The 27,462-nt window shown below is 41.6% G+C and overlaps 1 protein-coding gene across 13 annotated transcripts in view; it reads right to left on the bottom strand.

Moving 5' to 3' along the window:
* The window catches only part of LIMA1 (LIM domain and actin binding 1), a 106,464-nt gene that overhangs the window by 11,872 nt on the left and 67,130 nt on the right, over window positions 1-27,462 (bottom strand). For 7 of the 13 annotated variants that reach the window (XM_055294890.2, XM_055294888.2, XM_055294893.2 and 4 more), the window contains 5 exons: window positions 16,780-16,864; window positions 15,338-15,486; window positions 11,596-11,703; window positions 6,646-6,703; window positions 3,464-3,576 (listed from right to left, as the gene is read on the bottom strand). In XM_055294890.2, coding sequence (XP_055150865.2) covers window positions 3,464-3,576; window positions 6,646-6,703; window positions 11,596-11,703; window positions 15,338-15,486; window positions 16,780-16,864 — 513 coding nt within the window. The remainder of the gene's footprint in view (window positions 1-3,463; window positions 3,577-6,645; window positions 6,704-11,595; window positions 11,704-15,337; window positions 15,487-16,779; window positions 16,865-27,462) is intronic. The other 6 variants (XM_055294889.2, XM_055294891.2, XM_063610508.1 and 3 more) reach the window with 3 other exon arrangements.

The raw sequence follows: 27,462 nt of genomic DNA, 5'->3' as shown, positions 1-27,462 counted from the left end.
AAACATTTACTCAAGTATCTGTATATTTGCCTGCAGACTGTAAAGGGGAACTCTGAGGAAGAGCAAATAAATTGCCCTTAAATAACAGTGGAGATGTAACTGGGTTTCACCAGGCTCTGTACACCACGATCATCTAAGCTCCGGACCAGAGGCAAACAGCCAGGCCAGTTTACTCTGGTCGTTACACAATGTTCAAAACCCGAGGTGTGTGACTATGCAGACAGGGCCATCTGCATTCTACTGCTGAGTGACCAGTGCCAAAGGAGTAGGCATGGGTTTGAGGCAGACACAGAGACAGCTTTACCTCTGTTTCCTCTCCCTGGTGCCAAAGGAGACCTAAGTGAGGTGTGCCCCTTCACATACCACTCATCCGCTCACACCATGGAACTTGAGTGGGGAGGGATCCCCACCCAGTACAAGGAAGTCTGGCCAAGCAGTTGAATGAGGGATGCAAGACTGCATTGAGAATTCAAACAGTCACAAGAACAGATTTTAGTTCTTGTATTTCCCCAGGTCCTGGGTTACACAGAATCCATCACCAAGTTAGATTTGCTAGCCGTTCTTGATCCCCAACCACAACCTGAGCACTCACATCTAGGCAGCATTGCTGTCAGAGAGGAAAGTAACCCTGTGGGGTTTGCTACTTTGTGAGACTCCAGATACTGACAAAGAAAGTGCTGATGGCAGCATCAGCCAACCTTCAAGGCCAGAACACAGCCATGCGGAGCACATGTGCAGATTCAATCACCATGATCCCGCCCGTTCTTCCTGGACTTGCTTTCTCTTTCTGCTTTCTTTACCTTTTGTTCCTTTTCAATAAACCTTACTCTTCTCATAAATCTCTGCCTCCTTTAAAATTTTCATGTTTTATCTTTTTCACCTTGCTCACCTTTTAAATCCACTCTTTAAATCCTGGATTCCCCCCTTTCCTCCATTTGTTCCAAACCCTCCCTGATGTCCCCTCCTCTTCATGCTTTGTGTGCAGTAAAACTTTCATCTGTGGACCAATCATGCTCACAGTCAGAGGTATAAGCACGGCAGATATGAGCATGAGTTGGGAGCAGCACAAACCACCTTAAAACTCATTCTATTTATTGAGTTTCTCTCAAATGCTAAAACTTTTGAAACACAACCCTGCTACTTAAGAGAGCACTAGAGGAGAAAGACACTAAAGAAGTGTGAGTAATCCAAACGAGTGAAGTAGCCCCTCATTAGCAAGCTAGTCAATTAAAACAAGTCAGCTAACAAACCTAAACTAAGTTTTGCATTTTTAATAAACATTTTTTGGCTTATTTTTATGGGCATATATGTTTGCCCACAGAAGAGGAAAAGACGACTTTTAAAACTTGGGTAATAAAAGCAGATTATAGATTGAGAAGCCTAGCTCTGTCGCCCAGGCTGGAGTACAGTGGCGCGATCTCGGCTTTCTGCAACCTCCATCTCCCCGGTTTAAGCGATTCTCCTGCCTCAGCCTCCTAAGTAGCTGGGATTACAGGTGCCTGCCATCATGCTCAGCTAATTTTTGTATTCTTGATAGAGACAGGCTTTCACCATGTTGGCCAGGCTGGTCTCGAACTCCTGACCTTGTGATCCGCCTGCCTCGGCCTCCCAAAGTGCTGGGATTATAGCTGTGAGTCACTGTGACTGGCCTCAATTCTTAGTATCTAATGTTATACCCTTAGTATAAGTGTTGCTTGAATGTCATTTTTTTTTTTTTTTTGAGACAAGAGTTTCACTCTTGTTGCCCAGGCTGGAGTGCAATGGCACAATCTCGGTTCACCACAACCTCCGCCTCCTGGGTTCAAGCAATCCTCCTGCCTTGGCCTCCCAAGTAGCTGGGATTACAGGCATGCGCCACCATGCCTGGCTAATTTTTATTTATTTATTTATTTATTTTGTACTTGTAGTAGAGATGGGGTTTCTCCTTATTGTTCAGGCTGGTCTTGAACTCCCGACCTCAGGTGATCCGCCCGCCTCGGCCTCCCAAAGTGCTGGGATTACAGGCGTGAGCCACCATACCCGGCCTCATTTTTTTTCTTTTTCCAGAAAATGGGCTGGCCAGCCCCCATTCCAGTGGACACATTCTTTTGTTAAAAATGTTAATGACATTGTTGTAAACACAAGGTCCTAAAAAAAAAAAAAAAAAAGTGGGAACAACAGGGCCAGGTGTGTTTGGTGGCTCATACCTGTAATCCCAGCATTTTGGGAGGCCAAGGTGGGGGGGATTACTTGAGGCCAAAAGTTCAAAACCAGCTTGGGCAACATAGTGAGACCTCATCCCTATAAAAATGTAAAAAATATATTAACTGGGTGTGGTGGCATGTGCTTATAGTCCCAGCTACTCAGGAGGATGGTTTGAGCTCAGGAGATAGAGTGAGCTGTGATCACTGCAGCGTGAGTGACAAAATGAGACCCTGTCTCAAAAAAAAAAAAAAAAAAAAACAGCTAACCACAGGTTAAGATCAAGCTCTGCAGATTAGGAAGCTATTATCTTTAAGGTGAAATTGCACATCTCGTCCAATGTGCTGATTTTAGTTGAACAGATTTTTCCTGGCTGGGCAGAGTGGCTCATGCCTATAATCCCATCCCAGCACTTTGGGAGGCCGAGGCAGGCAGATCACCCAAGGCCTGAGAGATTGAGGCCAGCCTGGGAAACATGGCAAAATCACATCACTTAAAAAAAAAAAAAAAAAAAAAAAAAAAAAGCCAGGCATGGTGGCATGTGTCTATAGTTCTAGCTACTCACGAGGCTGAGACAGGAGGATTGCATGAGCCTGGGAGGTCAAGGCTGCAGTGAGCCGTGATCACACCACCATACTCCAGCCTGAGCAACAGAGCAAGACCCTGTCTCAAAAAAACAAAACAGGCCAGGCGCGGTGGCTCACACCTGTAATCCCAGCACTTTGGGAGGCCAAGGCAGGCAGATCACAAGGTCAGGAGTTTGAGACCAGCCTGGCCAACATGGTGAAACTCTGTCTCTACCAAAAAATACAAAAAAATTAGCCAGGCATGGTGGCGCATGCCTGTAATCCCAGCCACTCTGGAGGCTGAGACAGGAGAATTGCTTGAACCTGGGGGGCGGAGGTTACAGTGAGCCGGGATCGTGCCACTGCACTCCAGCCTGGGTGACAGAGCGAGACTCTGTCTCAAAAAAAAAAAAAGGTAATAATAATAAATAAACAAAAACAAAAATAAAAAAACCCACATTATTTTAAAACCTTCATGAGTTTTCCAGAGTTCAAACTGAGAGTCATTAGTGAGGCTTCTCGCTCCTGGGCCAAAGACCTAAGCAGAGGCAGCAAGATTTCCAGGGAAAGCGACTGGCTTCAGTGTGCTCTTCTGTGGCATTATCATCCCCAGGAAAGCAAAACCAGGTTATAATCAACATCATCATCATAAAAGGTACAATTAGCTCTACCAGTAGACCAATGTCCAAAGGCTCAGAGAGAAATTGCCATCATACCTTTATTGCTTTGGGAGGAGAACTTTCAGAAAGACTGGAGGCTCTGGAATCTGGACTTAGTGGCTTGGGATGGACAGGCTGTTGAACTTCACTCTTAACCTGGGAGTCACCTGCTTGAGTTACAAAAGGAAGACATTTTACAGTATCTCATGGAATGTCTGGGGAAGTGTTCTTCCGAATCCTTCCAACACCAGGAAAAACACTGCTTTTCTGTTGAAGAATATTTGAACACTAACAGCTATGGCTCAGGTATTCTCTGGTCCTGTCAGAAATCAGGTTCTCCGTGAGGAGGCTTTCTTACCCTCTGCCGCATACAGCGGAAATCCAAACTGCTCTGTATAAAGAACTTTCTTCCTTGTACCATTTGTCATTTTTAAAGGCCGTTCATAGACTTAGATGTCTTTTTGGTCATTAACATTCCTAATAACTTCTTCTGAAGTGTTTCAACTGAAGTTGGAAAAAGGGGGAAATGTGAGGGCAGAAATTTTGTGCCATGTATGTGTGTGTGTGTGCACATTTGTGTATACGTGTAACCTGATACTGTGTTTTTGGTCAGTTCTATAGCAGATACCCATGGATGAAGATTATGGAAAAGGGCTCCATGAAGTTTTTTTCGCAATCATTGAAATTCCAACGACATGAGTTACTTTCCTGCCAAAATGAAGAGATGAGTCAACAAAGCACTAAAATATTAAGGCTTATTTTTCAAAAAAATATTTCATAAACCTAGTCAAAACTCAGAAACATTTCTAGTCCAAGAAAAATGATTGCAAAAAAAGAATGTTTCTGGATTCAAGCAGAAGGAGTTTTTCTCCGAAATTTTAAGGTAGGATTTACTAGAGATCTGTTTAATTCATCATTCTATTTCGGTTGTAGGGTTTTCAGTGTCCGGTAAACTAGCCTGGGGAGATGCTAGAAATCCACATATATGTTTTTCTTTTTTGTCTTGTGACCTACAAGAAATTCATGTATATATGATATATATATATATATATCATATATATATTTTTTTTTTTTTTTTTCAGAGTCTCACTCTGTCACCCAGGCTGGAGTGCAGTGGCATGATCTCGGCTCACTGCAACCTCTGCCTCCTGGGCTCAAGTGATCCTCCTGCCTCAGCCTTCCAAGTAGCTGGGACCACAGGTGCACGCCATCATGCCCAGCTAAGTTTTGGTACTTTTGGTACTTTTGGTAGAGACAGGGTTTCACCATGTTGCCCAGGCTGGTCTCTAACTCCTGAGCTCAAGCGAACCACCTACCTCAGCCTCCCAAAGTGCTGGGATTACAGGCATGAGCCATAGCGCCCAGCAAACATATATATATATATATATATATATATATATATATATTTTTTTTTTTTTTTTAAGATGGATTTTCACTCTGCTGCCCAGGCTGGAGTGCAGTGGCATGATCTCGGCTCACTGCAGCCTCTGCCTCCTGGGTTCAAGCAATTCTTCTGTCTCAGCCTCCTGAGTAGCTGGGACTACAGGCACCACCACCACACCTGGCTAACTTTTTGTATTTTTAGTAGAGATGGAGTTTCACCATGTTGACCAGGCTGGTCTTGAACTCCTGACCTCAGGTGATCCACCCGCCTTGGCCTCCCAAAGTGCTGGGATTACAGGCGTGAGCCACCGCGCCTGGCCAGCAACATATATATATATACTTTGTTTTGAGTCGGAGTCTCGCTCTGTAGCCCAGGCTGGAGTGCAATAGTGCAATCTCAGCTCACTGCAACCTCCACCTCCTGGGTTCAAGCAATTCTCCTGCCTCAGTCTCCTGAGTAGCTGGGATTACAGGCGCCCACCACCACGCCTGGCTAATTTTTGTATTTTTAGTAGAGCTGGGGTTTCACCATATTGGCCAGGCTGGTCTTGAATTCCTGACCTCAAGTGATCCACCCACCTAGGCCTCCCAAAGTGCTGGGATTACAGGTGTGAGCCACTGCGCCTGGCCCAGCAACATATATTTATAAATGGGCTGGGCACAGTGGCTCACGCCCATAATCTCAACACTTTGAGAGGCTGCGGTGGGAAGATTGCTTGAGACCAGGAGTTGGAGACCAACCTGGGCAACAAAGTGAGACCTTTTCTCTACAAAAATATTAAAAAATTAGCTGGGTACAGCCAGGCACGGTGGCTCACGCCTGTAATCCTAGCACTTTGTGAGGCCGAGGCGGGTGGATTGCCTGAGCTCAGGAGTTCAAGACCAGCCTGGGCTACATGGTGAAATGCCGTCTCTACTAAAATACAAAAAAATTAGCCAGGCATGGTGGTGTGCGCCTGTAATCCCAGCTACTCAGGAAGCTGAGACAGGAGAATCGCTTGAACCTGGGAGCGGGAGGTTACAGTGAGCCGAGATTGCGCCACTGCACTCCAACCTGGGTGACAGAGTGAGACTCCCTCAAAAAAAATTAGCTGGGTATGGTGGTGTGTGCCTGTAGTCCTAGCTATTTGGGAGGCTGAGGTGGGAGGACTGCTTGAGCCCAGGAGTTTGAGGCTGCAGTGAGTTATGATCACACCACTGCACTCCAGCCTGGGCAACAGAACAAGACCCTGTCTCTAAAAAACGAAAATAAAAAGTTACACTGAAAATCAGAATCAAAACTGGACATAGGTAAAAAACAAAACATTTTTGTCTTTGGGAAAAGGGAGGCTCAAAATGACTCCAAAATAGGAGATGAAAGGTGACAAAATTCACTGTCAGCAGGAAAATCCCTAGAACCTGGCTAGGAGGCTGACTATAATATACATTTAGATAAACAGGGAAAAAATATGTATCTTTAACAGATTATTCAAATCCTTATTCACTAAAGAATAGGTATTTATGAATAACATTATAAATGAATAAAATCCGTATTGGCCAAACTTCTGTTAAAATGAAACTTCAAAATTAGTTTATATAGCTTTAACTCTGAAAGGGTTTGGTGCAAAAAGTAGGATAAATTCAATGAGAAAAGCATTACAAGTATTCAGTTTGTCCCAAGTTAACTATATTTAATTGAATTTAACTTCTCCTTAAGCCATGAAGTGTGTAAAGGATATTCAAGCATCAGCCCTTAAATGCAAGTGGAAGATTTCGTATGTTATTTTCTCAGCACTGACAGTAATGGGAACACCCCTGAACCAAATACAGATAGAAAACAAGAACCTCATCCTCCAGATCTAAGAAAGAATGCTTACGGGAGTCATCTTCAGCAGGGGTGGAACGGACTGCCAGGCTATTCTCATTTGCAGAAATCTACACACACACACACACAAAAAAAAAGGTTGAGGGGGATTAAGAGTCATATTAAAAATAAAAGAGCAAACTGCTGTTAATGCCATAAAAACCTGCTGACTCCAGTCAGTCACTGGCTGCCTGGGGGAAATAACGGGCACCAGAACAGCTGAGCATTTGAACAAGAGGCAGCAAAATGTCTTTTATGAGGATATTAACATGCCTCTCAATTACAGAGTAACCCGAGAAACAGACTGCACTCAACTGCCAAAAGTGTGCATCATCTCCCTTTATAAAACAACTTCTAAACCATATTTTTGTGCTCTCAAAACACAAAGCAAAACAAAGCCCTCTATCAAGGAGAGCAAAGCTCCTCACCATATAACCATAACCCACTCCAAGGAAAGATAAAGTATTTAAATATAGGAACTATTCTTATTTTTAAATTTTCCTAATTCTTATTTCCCAACCAACTACAACCTGCTGAAACGAGCTTGCCTATATAGAAGACCTTTTGATAGCTATAAAACAAATTTACCTAAAACTAACCTCAGTATTATCTTCGAGGACAGTTTCCCTTTTAATCCCAGTCTCAAAATGGCAATGTTTAAAAAGATGGCAGATCTTACGTATAGGTGTATATATCATTTTCTCAAAAGCCATCAAATTTAAATAAAAGAACTCTCTATTAGAGCTCTCCCTCCTTTCTACTGGCCCCCATGCCTTCCTGGTATCTTACTCCACATCCAAAATCATGAAGAAGTCAACAGGTGACCCAATGTGCACTCTTCACATAATTTCCTTTTATTCAGATGCCATGGATTTTATGGGCAATGCTGAGTGTTTATATCAGGATGTCTGACAAACTGAATAGATTTACAATGAAGATTAAGTTGCTGGCTGACTGCACCTGAATTTCAGCATGGTTATTTTTTCCACTACTCTCATTACAGGAATTCTGACATGGCATAAAATAAACCGGTATAATTACAGCCAGCATTTACTGGGTGTTTACTATGTGCCAGGTATTCAACTAATCGCCTTACAAATGCACTATTTTGTATAATGATATGAAATAAATTTTCTGAAAGTTGTGCATGCCTACAAGAAGCTCTTCAGTTCTTGAGAATTAGTAGGTACCTCCATCCCAGGATGTTCTTTCTCACCTTTAATTTGGGCACCTTGAACCTGTGAGGTAATCTTTGTTTTTTTTTTTTTTTAATTGAGTCTTGCTCTGTTGCAAGGCTGGAATCCAATGGTGCGATCTCAGCTCACTGCAACCTCTGCCTCCTGGGTTCAAGTGATTCTCCTGCCTCAGCCTCCCGAGTAGCTGGGATTACAGGTGCGCATCACCACACCCAGCTAATTTTTGTATTTTTAGTAGAGCAGGGTTTCACCATGTTGGCCAAGATGGTCTCAGACTCCTGACCTCAGGTAATCTGCCCACCTTGGCCTCCCAAAGTGCTAGGGTTACAGGCGTGAGCCACCTCGCCAGGCACATGTCCTTTTTTTTTTTTTAACAAGCTGAAGTTCAAATAACACTTAGGTATTGGTTACCAAAAGCTAGGCAAACAGCCAAAAGGATAGCGAAGGGTCTGAAAAATATTGCGAATTTTAACGCAGCTGAGGGTTTGTAAACCTGCAGCATGTGCTTGAAGAATATGTATTGTCTTTATCTCCTTTCTTCCCCACCCACTTCATGATTCACAGTCGCACTAATGTCCTTTTAGGCTATAATTAAAATGTTCTAATCTTCCAGTTCAGTTCAGAGGTCCAGCTTCAAATCAACATGAAGACAATGAAGAAGGAAACATGAATTTAGATACAGGGATGATTCAAGCATTATTTCCCAAATGACTGTTTCCCAAACTATGCTCCTGGGATAAAGATGGGGATATTTCAATGCTGGGAATATTTTTCTCTTAAAAAAAATTTTTTTTTTACAGTATATAAGAAAAACTTCAAAAATATTTAGTCAGTTATTCTTAAGAAATAATCTCCCATTTAAAAGATGAGAAAACAAGACAGTTTAACAAGATAACTCACTTAATACATGGCATGTGCCTCATGGGCTAATGCCTCAGTCCACTGTTGCAAGGATGTTTGCAATTTATGGGGGATTATATGACCATGCAACACATGACTGCCAAGAATTTTGTCTTGTTATTCCAACATACATTTGTGATGTTTTCACAAAATAAACTATTCTAATATTTTTTTCTGTTCTGGTCTTTGAATCAAATTTTGTAGCCATCAGTCTGAGACCATTTTTCTGTGGGTCTGCTTTGATCCAGGAGTGTAGTGTATCTCATGAGTTCCTGTTAGTATTCTGACAATATACCATCCTACTTTGTAAAGTCTGTTGTAGTCAAATAAGTTTGAGACAGGGTGCAGTGGTTCACACCTGTACTTCCAGCACTTTGGGAGGCTGAGGCTGAGGGGATCACTTGAAGCCAGAAGTTTGAGACCATTCTGAGAATTACAGCGAGACCCTACCTCTATAAAAAATAAAGATAAAAATAAATTATCCAGATGTGGTGGCACACACCTGTAGTCCCAGCCACTTGGGAGGCTGAGGCAGGAAGATCACTTGAGCCCAAGAGTTGGAGGCTACAGTGAGCTATGATCACACTACTGCACTCTAGCCTGGGTAACAGAGCAAGACCTCGTCTCTAAAAAAATTAAAAAAACACAAATTCCAACTAAGCTTGAGAACTGTTGCTCTTAATCCATTTAATGATCTCCATGTCTTTTGGAAGAATGGCGTGAAGGGTGTCAATACGTGTAACAGAAGCAATGGCTTTTCTCCTAAGATTAAATCACTGTAATAGATTTGAAAACCCTTTCTCCTCATCTCATTTAACATTCAATTATCATATTGACTGAAAGACTAAAAGAATTGGGCAATGGGCAATGGTAGAGAACATAATAATTCCCCTGACATAAATATTGTTACTTATTTCAATTAAGCCATTCATCTAATGATTAATACATAACACACAAATATGATTTGCTTAAAATCTTTCAGTGGCTTTCCCCTGCTGCACCACTACATCCAAACCCTTAAGGGTGACATAAAGATTTTCCAGGCCTTACCCTAGCCCTCTCCTTCCACCTGTCTCTCACTGCTGCCTATGTGTACCTCATGCTCCAGCCAAGTCAGCAAACCTGTAATTCTGGCCAAGCATGGTGGCTCACAGCTGTAATCCCTCACTTGGGAGGCCAAGGCAGGTGGATCACATGAGGTCAGGAGTTCAAGACCAGCCTGGCCAACATGGCGAAACCCCATCTCTACTAAAAATACAAAAACTTAGCCAGGTATGGTGGCACGTACCCGGAATCCCAGTTACTCGGGAGGCTGAGGCAAGAGAATTGCTTGAACCTGGGAGATGGAGGTTGTAGTGAGCCGAGATCACGCCACTGCACTCCAGCCTGGGTGACAGAGCGAGACTCCATCTCCAAACAAACAAACAATCCCTGTAATTCTTCAGTAAGCCATCATCTCTGGTTTCCAAATCTCTGTTGTATCTGCCTGGAATACCCTTCTATTTCTAACTCAACCTTCCCCTCATTCACTTGGCCTACTTCCACACATTCTTCAAGACTCAGTTCAGACATCACCTTCTTGAGGAAGTCAGGTTAATGTCTTTACTCTGAGCTTCTGTGGTCCTGTATACCCCTCTCACAGCCTCACAGCACCTATCATACATTTTTATGATAGCTGACCTCTTATTAATCTCTCTTCTACTCCGTTTCCTTGCACATAAAGACGACATGGAATGGTTTGTCAATAAGTTTTTAAGCTTTTTATTTCCTATGCTTACTTAGTATAGTGACTGCCTTTCAAAATAATATGAGTGAAAGAGTAAGATTTTCTTGCACAAAAATGTGTTAAATGTATACTTAAATTAAGAATATATGAGTATCTGAAGATAATCTCTAATCAAATATATTTTTATTTTATTTTTGTAAATTATTCTTCCCAGCAGCATGGAATCAAGTTGCCCTGAATCTATGCTCTCCCAAATAGATTTTTTTTTTTTTTCTTTGAGATGGAGTTTCACTCTTGTTGCTTAGGCTGGAGTGCAGTGGTGTGACCTCTGCCCACTGCAACCTCCGCCTCCTGGGTTCAAGCGATTCAACTGTCTCAGCCTCCCGAGTATCTGGGATTACAGGCATGCACCACCATGCCCGGCTAATTTTTTGTATTTTTAGTAGAGATGGGGTTTCTCCATGTTGGTCAGGCTTGTCTCGAACTTTTGACCTCAGGTGATCTGCCTGCCTTGGCCTCCCGAAGTGCTGGGATTACAGGCGTGAGCCACCACACTCGGCCTGAATAGATTTTTATTTATTTATTTTTGAGATAGAGTCTTGCTCTGTCGCCCAGGCTGGAGTGCAGTGCACTCAGCTCACTGCAACCTCCACCTCCTGGGTTCAAGTGATTCTCTGGCCACAGCCTCCCGAGTAGCTGGGATTATAGGCGTGCACCCCCACATCCAGCTAATTTTTATATTTTTAGTAGAGATGGGGTTTCACCCTGTGGGCTAGGCTGGTCTCAAACTCCTGACCTCAGGTGATCCACCTGCCTCACTCTCCCAAAGTGCTGAGATTACAGGTGTGAGCCACTGTGCCCAGCCTCCAAATAGATTTTAAAAAATCACTTCAGCTCTTTGCCTTCTGAGCATCTGCTGAGCAAAATAATTTTCCAATGAAGGCTCATTATTTGGTCAGCTATAAGTTGCAGAGCTACTCAACTGAAATTATGTGACCTGCAAAAATGGCAATCTGTCCTGGCAGCTGTTACCAAATTCCCAGACACTCTACAGCCTAGAGTTAGAGTTGTTTCTAATTTCAAGCATCTAATTTAGAACACATGCTTCCTTGGCAACTGGACATCAGACTTTTCAACCTACCTTTTCTCCTTCCTGATGGGTGATGCAGACCTCAGGACCTGGAGGCACATTCTCCTTTTGCTCCATTTTATGAATTTTGATTTCGCCACCACTGGCTTTCAACTCATTCTACAAAATAAAAATAACTGTAAAAAATTTTTTAAAGTCCCATCATTCTATTCTCTTCATAGTACATCTATTAGATAAACTTGGAATGTTAAAAAATTCTTCTAAGAAGCCTCAGGTCAAATCAACCCCCTAACTCTCACAAGCAAAACCCATTGACTAGTGAAATGACAAAAGCAGCTTTGTGGACACATACCTCAGAGTTAAATATCTGTATGCTAGTGTAAAACTGGATTGCTCATTAGAATACAGAAACATCAACACAGGCACACAGAACACCCCGAGCATACAACATTCTTGTGATTCACTCTTCTAGCGGCAGAGCTTGTGGTAATGCAAAGCTTGTGAGTTTTATCAGAAAAGACCATTCTGGAGCAGGGGAAAGGAGATGCCAAGTGCCAATAATAGAAAATATACTGACCATACATATATAAATGCCCGGCCTGGAAAGAGAGACAGGGATGATGTATACGTATAAAAACTGAAATTATATTTAATGATACCATAAAGCAACCTTTTTGGTGGGACTTTCAAAAACATGTTTTTCCATATACAATTCATATATTGTACTAAAGACATAATTTATTTTACTTCTCATAACAGAGCCTCAACATAAAAGAACATGCATTTTATTGTCATAAGGAATAAGCATAATTGCATTTTTTTCCTTGCAAAGGACGCTAGGGCGAATATTACAATTAACTCATCCATTACATCTAAAATCAACATAGAACCTGGGTGTGGTGGCTCACGCCTGTAACCCCAGCACTTTGGGAGGCCGAGGTGGGTGGATCACCTGAGGTCAGGAATTCAAGACCAGCCTGGCGAACATGGTGAAATCCCGTCTCTACTAAAAATACAAAAAATTAGACAGGTGTGGTGGCGCACGTTTGTAATCCCAGTTACTTGGGAGGCTGAGGCAGGAGAATCACTTGAATCCGGGAGGCAGAGGTTGCAGTGAGCCGAGATCACGCCACTGCACTCCAGCCTGGGGAACAAGAGTGAAACTCCATCTCAAAATAATAAAATAAAATAAAATGAAATAAAATAAAATAAAATAAACATAGAGGTTGATGACTATAGACATTTCCTATCATTAGTCTGCTAGTAATGTAGTAATCTAGTACTTTTCTGTTCTCTGTGAATCTTTAGGCATGGGAAGAAACAATTTATGGCCACCAGGTCAATGAAAGGAATGTGAGTACGACTTAGTCACCTAGGGATGGTATTCTAGATTACGGCCCACAGCTCTGGAGGTGCATCTATGAGGAGAAGCTGGCAGCTAGCACTGCAGAACATTATATAGCCCAACCACTCATTCTTGACCCCATCTCGAAGCCCCACCTCCAGAACTGCTGCCAGAGAGTATGTATGTGCCTTGTTACAACCATATTCTGTAAGGGGCCTGGGAAATTCTTTGGGGATGAGACAAAATGTACATTTTACAAGAATTCCCAAAGACTTTTCAACTCAAAATCTCCAGAGCAGAAGAACTATAATGCAGAAATGGTTAGGAGTTAAAAAAAAAAAAAAAGTTACTCAACAGGTTTCCCCACATAGGGAGTCAACCTGGTGGGAATGTTTACAGCAGGAGGGCACTGAGAAGCAGTAAAATCTGGTAACAAGAGGAAGTTCAGCTTCACAGATCCCAATTTGCTGTATCTCCTGACCTGCCTTCTAAGGGAAGTCTAAATTTGCTCGCTTTTCACATTCACGGTGCATAATCAGCCTGTGATACTCCACTTTGCGAATTGATTTACACACATCATCTCTTCTTAAAACATAAAGTTGTTAAAATTACAGTTAAAAAACCAAGATGAAATTATTCATTGCCCAGAGAATTAGTCCACCAAATACTATTAGAGAATGTATACTTAATAATGTGGGGAAGAGAAGGCTTAACTCCCAGAATACTCATGGTTTCCAATATGCACCAATTTCAATCTGCCTAAGAACAAACAAAATTCAATACTATTCTTTTTTATTTTGTTAGACAATTAGGACATCAAGAGATTAATCGTTTGTAATTTGAAAACTTAGAACAAATGCTTGAAGGATACAAAAATATGTGTGTGTACATTTGTATCTATGTGTGTGTATACATATATATGTAAATAAATGGCATTTGAAAGGTAACTCTTTTTTTTTTTGAGATGGAGTCTCACCCTGTCACCCAGGCTGGAGTGCAGTGGTGTGATCTCAGCTCACTGTAACCTCCATCTCCTAGGTTCAAGTGATTCTCCTGCCTCAGCCTCCCTAGTAGCTGGGATTACAGGTGTGTGCCACTACACCTGGCTAATTTTTTTTTTGTATTTTTAGTAAAGACAGGATTTCACCATGTTGGCCAGGCTGGTTCTGAACTCCTGACTTCAAGTGATCCACCCGCCTCAGGCTCCCAAAGTGTTGGGATTACGGTGTGAGCTCCTGCGCCTGGCTATAAGGTAACTTCAATTAAGCAGTTCCGTAGTGTCAGCTTACCCGTTAAGCACAGGACAACGTAAAGGGGAAGGACCCTCCATTGTATTTTGAATATCAAATTTTTTTTTTTTTTTATCTGGAGATAGAGTCTTGCTCTGTCGCCCAGGCTGGAGTGTAGTGGCGCAATCTTGCCTCACTGCAACCTCTGCCTCCTGGGTTCCAGCGATTCTCTTGCCTCAGCCTCCCAAGTAGCTGGGATTACAGGTGCCTGCCACCATGCTGGCTAATTTTTGTATTTTTAGTAGAGATGGGGTTTCACCATGTTAGCCAAGCTGGTCTCAAACTCCTGACCTCAGGCAATCTGCCCACCTTGGCCTCCCAAAGTGCTGGGATTACAGGCGTGAGCCACCACACCCAGCTGAATATCAAAATTTTCATGCTTACTGAGCACGTCACCTTCTTGTGATTTCTCCCTTTTTCTTATCTACTATTCTACTTCTTTAGGAAAACAGTATGTCGTAAGGATTAAAGATTAAGTAGACGATCTACTGTATGACTCCTTCACATGAAATTTCCAAAATAGGCAGATACATAAAGACAGGAAGTAGATAAGTGGTAGCCAGGGGATGAGAGCAGAGGGAGTTGGGAGTGACTACACAGGTATGAAGTTTCTTTTCAGGGTGATGGAAAGGTTCTGGAATTAAACAGTGGTAATGGTTGTACAACCTTGTGAATATGCTAAATATCACAAAATCGTATACTTTAAAATGGTGATTTTATATTATGTGAGTTATATCTCAGTAAAAAATCACAAAAAAACCCTCATTAATGAACACAGCTGATATTTCTCTCCGGTCTTCTTCCTTCTTCCCTCAACAACCAAGATAAAATAAGAGTTATATTAAAACTCATAAAATACTACTTCTTTAACAACAACACAAAGATTAAGTAGAAGAGCCAGGGAAACTCTCAATGATACTCACTGGTAACATCACAAAAACAGTGCGTGGGGTGGGAACCAGGACTAAGAAAGCAAAGTCAGGATTAGACCATGGTAAGAACTGCAAATCCAGTGAGGGTAGGGTTCACGTGAAAAGAGAACAGCTAGGGGACCAGGACTCAGATGTAAGGGTCTGGTGACATTTCCTAACTCCAGTACTCAGTGACCATCTGCTGGATGATGGAATGAATGAATGAATGAATGATGCAGAACACGTACTGTATAGCTGGTTGAGCTGCTTTGTTTGGACACAGCTGCCTGGTACTTAGCCATTCGATCCTTTATAGAGGTTTCTGAGAGGCGTGGAAGTTCCAGATTTCGCCTACTCTCATTTTTCTCCGAGTCAAATGTAGAAGATGACAACTGACCTGGAAGCATCCAAATAACATGTTTTATTTTATTTCTGAGATGGGGTCTCACCTGATCACCCAGGCTGAAGTGCAGTGGTGCGCGATCATAGCTCACTGCAGCCTTGAACTCCTGAGCTCAAGATATCCTCCAGCCTCAGCCTCCCAAAGCACTGGAATTATAGGTGTAAACCACTGTGACTGGCTAACATGTTTTATTAGAAGATAAAAGTGATTCAAATAATTTCAAAATTCTAAATTTTGGGTTATTGTTATCTAAGGGCCAATATCTTCTATTAAAAGCACGAAGAAGAAAATCAGGAATATAATTGTCATTTATAAAGTAATATTCACTCACTTTCTTAGCATTAAAAGAACCTTACCATAATTGAGCATTGCATATTTTATTTATTTTTTGAGACAGGGTCTCACTCTGTCACCCAGGCTAGAGTTCGGGGCAGTGGCACGATCATAGCTCACTGCAGCTTTGAAGTCTTGGGCTCAAATGATCCATCCACCTCAGTTTCCCAAGTAGTAGTGACTTCAAGGATGCACCACCACGCTGGGCTTTTTTTTTTTTTTTTTCTGTAGAGATAGGTCTATGTTGCCCAGGCTTGTCTCAAACTCCTGGATTTAAGTGGTCCTCCTGTCTCAGCCTCCCTAAGTGCTAAGATTACAGGTCTGAGCCATCATGCCTGGGCCCGTATTTTAAAATTCTGGCTAATTTAACATGAAAAAAGAAGAGATCTCAATGCTTTTTAATTTGCATTTATTTGATGACTAGGTAGCTGATGCTTTTCCTGTTTTTACTAATTTTTTCTTTTGTGAGGTGCCTGTATATGTCCCCTTTAAAACAGAATTCCACTCTCAAAGTGTTATGTTATCACTGGTAATACAGGGTAACCAAACCTGATAGGGGACACAGCCCATCTACTGAAGCCCTCAAACCCCAGATGACTGGAGCCAAAACTGATCGTAGCACTTTACTTATAGTTCCTCAAAGTATCCTTTGGTTACCATAGGTTACCACTAACAAGGGTGGATTAAAAATATAAAAAAAAGTGGCCAGGCATGACGGCTCATGCCTGTAATCCCAGCACTTTGGGAGCACGTCACCTTCCAGCTCAAAAAAAAAAAAAAAAAAAGGCTATTTATCGAGAGCAATGAGATTTGAGAATGGCATGCATCTAATAGGCAGACTTCCTTTTAATTTGTGCCACTCTTCCTTTAAAAGCATTGGCTTCGAGTCCAAAAGATGTTACTACTAGTGAGTACTTCCTAAAGGACCTCATCCACATGGAACTCTCTGCTTACCTGGGCCTATTTCCAGGTCATCTAGAGAATAGCTGTTTTCAGAGATCTTCCTTCCACTTGCACTTCGGCTTTGGGCCCAGAGAATCTGGAAAACGAAACCCAACGATAAGTTTTGCAGAAACGATGGGAAATCTTGATGCAAGGTTCAACTGGCAAACCTTCTTTATAAATAAAATCCAGATTTGATTTTATATTTTATATTCCATAGAATTTTTTTAAAAATTACAAATATCAAGCACTACATATTCACAGGTGCCCAGGGAAAAATAAGTAACCCTATATAGGTAATATTCTCTGCTAAAGATGGCTTCCTAACCAGCAAACTTTGTAACACTTATTGGAGCGGAATCCTCACATACCAGATGACAATTACATGTCCTTCCAAACTGCCAAGTGCTGATGCAGAATCTGCTGTTTCCTTTCTCCATCTCACGTTATTTCTGCTATTGCTGCCTTAGTTCATGTCTTCATCATCTTTCCCCTGGACTACTGCATTATACCTCTTTAACTGGATCTTCATTATCTTCCAATCCAGTCTCTATGATGCTGCCGTTATCCCCAATAATACAAAGTAATTATCCAAAAATATAAATCTATTTTACCCTCGTTTTCAAAATTCTTTCAGAATTCCTACTCACTCCTGAAATTAAACCCAAAGTGCTTAGTAAGTCACAGAAGTCCTGTTCCAGATCTGGTCCCTACTGAGCCAGCCTCCTTTATCCTTCTGTTACCTTACAAATGCCTGTTCCTTCAAAGACTCAGTGCAAGCACTATGAAGTCTGAGTACCTTGCCAACATAAATTTAGGTAATCTTTCCTCTGTTCTCAAGGTACCTGGTCAAACTGTTGGGTGACTGTCCCTCTACTGCACTGTAAGCTCACTGAGGGCAGAGACCATGCCTTTTTGTCCATATATTTCCAGGACTTACAGAAAAGTGGATGACACAGATTTTTTTTTTTTTTTGAGACAGAGTCTCACTCCGTCACCCAGGCTGGAGTATAGTGATGTGATCTTGGCTCACTGCAGCCTCCATCTCCCAGGTTCAAGCGATTCTCCTGCCTCAGCCTGAGTAGCTGGGATTACAGGCGCCTGCCACCACGCTCGGCTAATTTTTATATTTTTAGTAGAGACAGGGTTTCACCATGTTGGCCAGGCTGGTCTCGAACTCCTGACCTCAGGTGATCTGCCCACCTCGGCCTCCCAAAGTGCTGTGATTACAAGCTTGAGCCATTGTGCCTGGCCAAGATTTTGTTTAATAAAATGTTTTGTGATTCCATTAAATTACTACATTTATCTCTCTCATATCTAGGGTAGATCTTTAATGAAAGTTACAAATTATAATTTTTAAGACTGTAGTGTCAAAGAACATTCCCAGACGTAGTACACAGGGAGTATGTCATGTTTATTTAGCTTATAATGACAGCCTTACATCAGATTCTATCATTCAAATCTCATTTTATTTCCAGATAACTTGAGGTTAAAAAAGATATCTGAAATCCAGTATGACAGGAGATAAGAATAAAACACTTAGCACCCTTTTGAGTTTAACATTAGTAAATAGTTACTAAATCTTTAAGTTCAATGGACTAATCAACTTTACTGTAAAGTTTGAGAAAGTGAGGCTGGGCATGGTGGCTCACGCCTGTAAACTCAGCATTTTGGGAGGCCAAGGTGGGCAGATTGCTTGAGCTCAGGAATTTGAGACCATCCTGGGCAACATGGTGAGACCCTGTGTCTACTAAAAATACAAAAATTTAGCCAGGTGTGGTGACATGCACCTGCAGTCCCAGCTACTTGGGAGGCTGAGGTGGGAGGATTGCTTGAACCAGGGGGGCAGAGGTTGCAGGAAGCAGAGATTGCTCCACTGCACTCCAGCCTGAGCAACAGAGTGAGACCCTGTCTCAAAAAAAAAAAAAAAAAAAAAAAAAAGAAAAGAAAAAAGAAAAAAAGAAAGTGAACTATCACTTTTACATATTTTTTATACCCCCTCCTTCGAGACAGAAAACATACCACATCAGAAATCAGAGCCAAGGATTGGTCTGTTTATACCACACCAATAAGAATAGTTTCCTTCAAATTCAATATACATTTAATATATCTCCCAAGGCCAGGCACAGTGGCTCAAGCTTGTAATCCTAGCACTTTGGGAGGCTGAGACAGGTGGATCACTTGAGCCCAGGAGTTTGAGACCAGCTTGGGCAACATGGCAAAACCTCGTCTCTACAAAAAAGATACAAAAGTTAGGCTGGGCACGGTGGCTCATGCCTGTAATCCCAGCACTTTGGGAGGCTGAGGCAGAAGGATCACGAGGTCAGGAGTTCGAGACCAGCCTGACCAACATGGTGAAACCCCGTCTCTACTAAAAATACAAAAAAATTAGCCAGGCGTGGTGGCCTGCACCTGTAATCCCAGCTACTCAGGAGGCTGAAGCAGGAGAATCGCTTGAACCCAGGAGGCGGAGGTTGCAGTGAGCCAAGATCAGGCCACTGCACTCCAGCCTGGGTGACAAAGCAAGACTCCGTCTCAAAAAAAAAAAAACAAAAGTTAGCTGGGCGTTATGGCATGCGCCTGTAGTCCCAGCTACTCAGAAGGCTGCAGTAGGAAAATTGCTTGAGCCTGGGAGGTGGATGTCACAGTTAGCCAAGATCATGCCACTGCACTCCAGCCTGGGTGACAGAGTGTGACCCTGCCTCAAAATAATAAAAATAAAAATATTATGTACATATTACATATGTGTGTGTGTGTGTATAATTTGTCTCCTTGCTGGGTGTGGTGGTTCATGCCTGTAATCCCAGCACTTTGGGAGGCTGAGCCAGGAGGATACTTTGAGCCTAGGAGTTCAAGACTAGCCTGGGCAACATAGGAAGACTCCATCTCTACAAAAAAGAATACAGTGAGCCGTGACCACACCACTGCATTCCAGCCTGGGTGATGAGTAAGACCCTGCTCAAAAAGTAATAATAATAATTTATATCCAGTCAGCTTTGCAATTTACATTATTGATTTGTCTATTTTTTTCTCTTTTTTTTTTTTTTAAAGTAGAGACAGGGTCTCACCATGTTGCCCAGGCTGGTCTCAAACTCCTGGGCTCAAGGGATCTTGCCTCGGCTTCCCAAGGTGCTGGGATTACAGGTGTGGGCCACTGCATCCGGCCTGATTGGGTCTACTTTTAATAAAAACTAAAACAAGCTGGAACAACACTATCTGTGCTACATCACACACAGGTCAGGCATACTTTCATGAATTATTAGACATCCATATGACTCACACAGCTCAACATACTCTTGCTCTAGGAGCAGCCGCTATCTGAAAATGAAGTGGCCAGGCGCGGTGGCTCACACCTGTAATCCTAGCACTTTGGGAGGCTGAGGCAGGCGGATGACTTGAGGTCAGGAGTTTGAGACCAGCCTGGCCCACATGGCGAAACCCCATCTCTACTAAAAATACAAAAATTAGCTGAGCATGGTGGCACGTGCCTGTAATCCTAGCTACTGGGGAGGCTGAGGCAGGAGAATCGCTTGAACCTGGGAGGTGGAGGTTGCAGTGGGCCAAGATCACTGCACTCCAGCCTGGGCAACAGAGCAAGACCCCATTTCCAAAAAAAAAAAAAAAAGAAAAAAAAAAAGAAAAGAACAACCAAAAGGAAATGGGTTCTGCATTCTTAATACAGATACTTGCTTTCTGTCAAAGGTAAAGTTCAAGCACAATTCCAAGAATATGTGTTACATGTTACAACCTGCAGAGAGCTGTTTTCTGTCTAGTTGGAGCTACACATCCTTTTCTCTCTTGTGTGAAGTCCCTGAACTGCTGTTATTGGGAGCATAATCATTTAGAACCAGAGCATAAACCTTGCCAGGGCAGAGGCTTTCTTTGGTTTTAAATGCATAAAATTTCCCATCTTTGTTAGCTTTTAATTTAAACTGCTGGGTTAAATAAAATAAGGCCCCCTTACCTTTTTTTCTGAAGGCTTTTGCTCCATGGGGTATCAAAACTCTGCATTAATTTCTTTCAAGTACTAAAAAAGTACATGTACAAAGCCACTTGGTCTCAGAGAAAAATAGGAAGAGAACTGTCTGAAAATCCCTCATACAGACTGTGGCTCTAAGGAGAAATACAGCTGTGAGGTAAGATGGGTTTTCATGATATCACAGGTTCAGTGAAGCACAGCATTACTTTCAATATATTTCACCTCCAAACCACTCGAACATTAAGAACAACAAGGCTTGGCTGGGCATGGTGGCTCATGCCTGTAATCCCAGCACTTTGGGAGGCCAAGGCAGGTGGATTACCTGAGGTCAGGAATTCAAGACCAACCTGGCCAAACCCCATCTCTACTAAAAATACAAAAAATTAGCCGGACACCTGTAATCCCAGCTACTTGGGAGGCTGAGGCAGAAGAATTGCTTGAACCTGGGAGGCAGAGGTTGCAGCAAGCTGAGATCACGCCATTGCACTCCAGCCTGGGCAACAAGAGCGAAACTCCGCCTCAAAAAAAAAAAAAAAAAAAAAAAAAAAAAAAAAAAAAAAAAAAAGAATAACAAGGCTGGGCATGGTAGCTCACGCCTGTAATCCTAGCACTTTGGGAGGCAGAGGCAGGAGGGTTGCTTGAGGCCAGGAGTTTGAGACCAGCCTGGGCAACATGGTGAGACCCTGTCTCTGCTTTAAAAAAAAAAAAAAAAAGAATTAGCCAGGCATAGTGGTGATGCCTGCAGTCCCAGCTACTCTGGAGGCTGAAGTGGGATGATTGGTTGAGTCCAGGAAGTCGAGGCTGTAGTGACCTATGATTGTGCCACGGCACTCCAGCCTGGACGATATAACAAGGCCCTGTCTCAAAAGCAAACAAACAAACAAAAATGATCTCAAATGCATTTAAGATGAGTTTTATGATCCACATTTTCCAAGTGGTAATCTGAAGTACAGGAAGAAGGAGGGGTTTCCTCCAATATTTCTCAAGGAAGTAAAGGAACACAAAACACACACACACACACACACACACACACACACACACACACACACACAAATTCTGATACCAAAATACTCTTCTGTAACAGACTTCTATCACATTTTAGCTCTTTTTACTCAGACACTTGAGGGAGCCTTAATCATTGTAATGTCAAGGAAAGAGAATAGACAAGATACTTTTAAGACTTTCTGGAATTTCCTGAAGTCCTCCTTCCTGTCAGCTGACAATAACTCTTGTTAGTATGAACATCCCTTAAATATTCTCTGTGAATCCATAAATCAAATGCACCAAGATGTACTAGTACGAGGATAAAAGTTTGGGGCTTTTAGACAGTAGTCTGTAGAATTTTTTTCTGTATTTTTTAAAACAGAAATAAAGTTAAATTCTAAATAAGTAACAAAGCAGGATTTCCTGTCTTTTCTACACTATCTTCAGAAAAAATTATATTTAAAAGCTGATTCTCAACACTTTAATTTACTGAGAGTCCCCTACCTTAGCCACTTCCTTCAACCTTTCAACTTCAGCTTCCTTTGGACGCTGTCATCTCACCAAAGTCAAGGGCAGAGGAAGGTTGGCTTTTAGGGAAAAATGGAACTTTGCTGAACTATGCATGGAAATCGGGGCATAGATAAAACCTAGCCTTGATTTATTAAAGTATTGAGAGAAAAATTTCTTTCTTCAGGGACTCTCTTAGAGAGTTAATTTAAGTAAAATAATACACATAAAAAGAGCTTTTATCTCCAGGTGGTAGGATTTCTCTACATTTTTTGTATTCCCAAGCATTCTACAAATACTATGTGTTAGTCTTACAATTAGGAAAAAAAAAAAAAAAAAAAAAGGAAGGATAACAAGTCATATCTATTAATTTAAGTAGACAAAAATGGTAAAACCAAATGCTAATGATGCTTTAGGGAATGCGTCCTTATACTGTACTAGTGGTGTTGTATCTTGAGAATGAGCTGAAAATATATAAGAATAAACAATAAATCATACCTTTTGATGTAAGAACAATGTTTAATGAATTATATCTTTTTAATTTTATTTATTTATTTTTTTGAGACAAAGTCTCGCTCTGTCGCCCAGGATGGAGTGCAGTGGTATGATCTCAGCTCACTGCAACCTCTGCCTCCCAGGTTCAAGCAATTCTCTTGCCTCAGGCTTCTGAGTAGCTGGGATTTCATGTGCATGTCACCACGCCAGGCTAATTTTTGTATTTTTAATAGAGATGGGGTTTTGCCACGTTGGCCAGGCTGGTCTTGAACTCCTGACCTCAAGTGCTGGGATTACAAGTGTGAGCCACCACGCCAGGCCCCAAACTCACAAGCTTCTAACTCTAGAGCTTTCATTCATATCTCTTGCATTCCAATATATTTCTTCTGTTCACTGTCCTGATGCTTTTCAATTAGTTAAGCATAAAATGTGGGAAGGCAGAGTTAATTAAAGTCTTTGAGAACATAGCTGTTTTTATGTTTTCAATTTTTCCCAGTTTCTTGGATTTCAAAGGTAAGTAGGGCCCATTGTTTCTATCCAATAAATAGTGATTATAATACCCATGAAGATAGTGCTATATGGTAGAAGGGGTACTATCCAATTTCAATCCTGTTCTGATATTAATTAGCCACATGCCATGGGGCATATCAATTAACTTCTCTGACCTCATCTAATCGCATCTGTAAAATTGGGATTGTAAGGTTCTAACTGACTGAGGGCAGTGAGCTGGATTAAATAACTTCTTAAACTCTCTTAAGGTTCTAGGATCTATATGTCAACAATTTTGATAGTGATTTCTCACTCATTGTAACTCACTGATGAGTTAGAATGGGTTAGAAGGCTAGAGGAAATGACTTGTAAATATATTCATCTGGATACACACCTGTGTTGTCTAATTTAGGAATGAGTCCACTAGCAGGAAGACAAAGGTAGTAATATTTGTACTGGGGGGAGATGAAGTCTTTCTAGCCCCCTTGAAGTCTAATATAGTCAACATTGCTTAAAGAATGTTCCAGTCCCCTGACATTGCTTGTTGATATGTTTTATTATAATGAAACTGGTTAAAAACCAGTACACAGGACATGAAAGTAAGCAGAGAAGAAGAGATGAGTGGTCTCTAGCTGGCACATCAAGGATGGTCATTTAGGGCAAGGAACAGTTAAAAAGATTGGAATTCTTTGACTGCATCTTTCCCCTGGATCAATTATTATCTTACCACACATACATACAAAAGAGATTACTCAGAGTCATTAAGAGTAAATAAAAAATTTATGCTGATATGTAGTCTTTACAAGAAATGTACCACTATAGATAGATGTCAGTCGAAATAATGCTGAGGATAGCCTTATTTACATTTTTGAAATGACAAGAGAAGCTATAAACTATAGTTGAATATGCTAAATCAGCAAAAAGTTAGTTTTACCAAGATAAGTGAGAAAGAATGCATTGATAGAAAAACAAAGACAATTCTTGTGTACAATTAACAATAATATGCAAAACCAATTATCCACATTTAAAGCACTAGCAATGTATCTACTGAAGATTAAATGTTAGGTCAAGGTAAAAGTCAAGATTCACTGACAGGCAAATTAAAGATATACTCCCCTACATTGAGATGACTGTATAGACTCCACATTGATGTTAATAGTTATTCAAATACTTTTCCTCCCCAAACTTACTTTAAAATTTTAACTTGAAACCACGCGATTTGGCTGGGCGCAGTGGCTCACATCTATAATCCCAGCATTTTGGCAGGCCAAGGCAAGGGGATCACGAGGTCAGGAGTTCAAGACGAGCCTGACCCACACGGTGAAACCCCGTCTCTACTAAAAATACAAAAATTAGCTGGTGTGGTGGCATGTGCCTGTAATCTCAGCCACTCAGGAGGCTGAGGCAGGAGAATCGCTTGAACCCAGGAGGTGGAGGTTGCAGTGAGCCAGGATTGTGCCACTGCGCTCCAGCCTGGGCGACGGCAAACAAACAAACAAACAAAACTATGCAATTAATATAAATTATGAACATCCTCAGAATTGTATTCTTCTTGGGATATAATTCTAAATAACTTAAGACATATTCAGAAAGCAGAAGAAAAATTTTTATCTTAACGTTAAGTAGATAAAGGAACACATACAATTATTAACTAAGAGGAAGATAAGATGTTATGAATAATTTCTGCAACAATCTGGGGATTCCCTATGGACACCTACCCATTCATCAAGAAGGCCTATATAAATTATTTCTTTGATGCAGATTACAGATTGGCTATGAATAAGTACCTGATGAACAGAGATCATCACACTTTAGCTTGGTTGCCTTACTCTCTAAAGAATCATTCTACTACATCAGCGCATATATGCTGTTATGTATGAGTGTTATGCAAAACTAAACAAAATACCAAGTGTCACTTCCAGGAACTTACAAGAAGAAAAACCACAAAGATGTTGGAACAAGTGAAGTTTTTGTTGGCATTTTGATGCTATCTATACATATCATGATCCTGGTGCTAAGAGGAACTGAAATTCAGAGGGAAGCTGAAGGGCTGGGAGTCTACGGGGAGAGGTCACAAACAAGAGAAAAGGGTGATGGGGCAAAGGAAACTTCCTTTGTTATTTTAGATATGTCTATTTTACCTGAATGTATTGCTTTATTTTTATAATATAAAATCCCAGCACTTTGGAAGACGAAGGTGGGTGGATCACTTGAGGCCAGGAGTTCGAGACCAGCCTGGCCAACATGGCAAAACCCCGTCTCTACTAAAAATACAAAAATTAGCCAGACTTCATGGTGCACACTTGTAATCCCAGCTACTCAGGAGGCTGAGGCAGAGAATTGCTTGAACCTGGGAGGCTGCAGTGAGCTGAGATGGTGCCACTGCACTCCAGCCTGGGCGACAGAGCAAGGCTGTCTCAAAAAAAAAAAGGCAACATGACAATAACTAAACATGGGTCATAACTAGTTGATCAGTTCTCTTTTTCATAAAAGGATGTCCTGAATGGTTATCTTGGCCATCTAAAACCCAGATTAATACATATAAGGAATTAGGAATGCTAAATCACATTCACTAAGTGTCACCATGGCATTTCTTTTCTTTTCTTTTTTTTTTTGAGAGGAAGTTTCGCTCTTGTTGCCCAGGCTGGGATGCAGTGGTGTCATCTCAGCTCACTGCAAACTCTGCCTCCTGGGTTCAAGTGATTCTTCTGCCTCAGCCTCTCGAGCAGCTGGGATTACAGACATGTGCCACCATCCCCAGCTAATTTTTGTATTTTTAGTGGAGATGGGGTTTCTCCATGTTGGTCAGGCTGATCTCGAACTCTCGACCTCAGGTGATCCACCCGTCTCGGCCTCCCAAAGTGCTGGAATTACAGGTGTGAGCCACTGCTCCCGGCCCACTGTGGCATTTCTTTTGATGATAGCTTACATTAATCCATATACCACTCATTCACTCATAGGAAGTAGAACCATCATATTCAGGCTGGGCATGGTAGCACTTTGGGAGGCTGAGGTGGGCAGATCACCTAAGGTCAGGAGTTCAAGACCAGCCTATCCAACATAGTGAAACCCCATCTCTACTAAAAATACAAAAAAAGCTAGCCAGGAATGGCAGTGGACACCTGTAATCCCAGCTACTCAGGGGATGAGGCAGGAGAAGTGCTAGAACCTAGGAGACAGAGGTTGCAGTGAGCCAAGATCGTGCCACTGCACCCCATCCTGGGCGATAGAATGAGACTCTGTTTCAAAAATAAATAAATAAATAAAACCATCATATTCAGCTAAACCACCTGACCTAAATAACCTATTTATTCATCAAAGGTAGAGAATAAATGAGAAATAGGCTTCAATCAATTTTCATTATTTGGAAGGCAGCTATGCTTACCACTATACCACCAATGCCACCTTCCTTTTATTAAATAAATACTATGAACTAAGTTATTGATCACTAGCGTATAAAAACATCTTTACTTTTCTTCTTGAATTTATAAAAATAAGTTTTTTATTTTTGCCTTATCTAGTAGCAAACATAAAACTATCCTGACTTAAAAAGCCAACTTGTTCTTTCTCCTATTTTTTCCTTGGATCACAAGTTCATATACAGTCAAGCAAGCGCCCCAAAAACCCCAGAATTGAAAACAGGTGTATTCCCTTCAGAAAAATCAAAGCTAGAATGTTTAGCTATTAAAGTGTTTCTCTCCAGAGTGAGATCAAGTGACTTCACTGCAGTGGCTCAACAGTGGCTGACTCCCTCCTTCCAAATCAGCCCATCATAGAACACCTATTGCTAAGTAGCAAAAGCCAGAGCTTAGACTGGATCCCACATAATTGGAGACTTCAAAGTGTTCAGAACTTCAAGCCTGGCCTATGAAGTAAAATCTTTTTTTTTTTTTTTTTTTAAGTACAATTGCAATTTTATTTTTCTCCAGAGGCTAGTTTTTCTTCAGTCCTTAAGAACTCTGCTCCTTATATGGGCTTCGGTGGCGGTCATGGGGCAGCACCCGCAGGTCTACAGTGGGGTGGAGGTGTTCGATCCTTGCGGGCTTCATGACCTTGATTCCTGGCTACCGGACTGTGAATGGCACAACTCACACAGTAATGTAGCTTCACATCCAGCCTGGGAAGTACACAGGCATCCAGGACGCTCACTTCAGAAATATCGCTGACTGCCGCAGCCTCTACATTTCAAGTGAGGAATTTCTTTTTTTTTTTTTTTTTTGAGACGGAGTCTCGCTCTGTTG

This window comes from Symphalangus syndactylus, chromosome 10 (assembly GCF_028878055.3).
Source record: "Symphalangus syndactylus isolate Jambi chromosome 10, NHGRI_mSymSyn1-v2.1_pri, whole genome shotgun sequence".
Taxonomy (NCBI): Eukaryota; Metazoa; Chordata; class Mammalia; order Primates; family Hylobatidae; genus Symphalangus; species Symphalangus syndactylus.
This window is presented reverse-complemented; position numbering and strand designations above follow the sequence as displayed.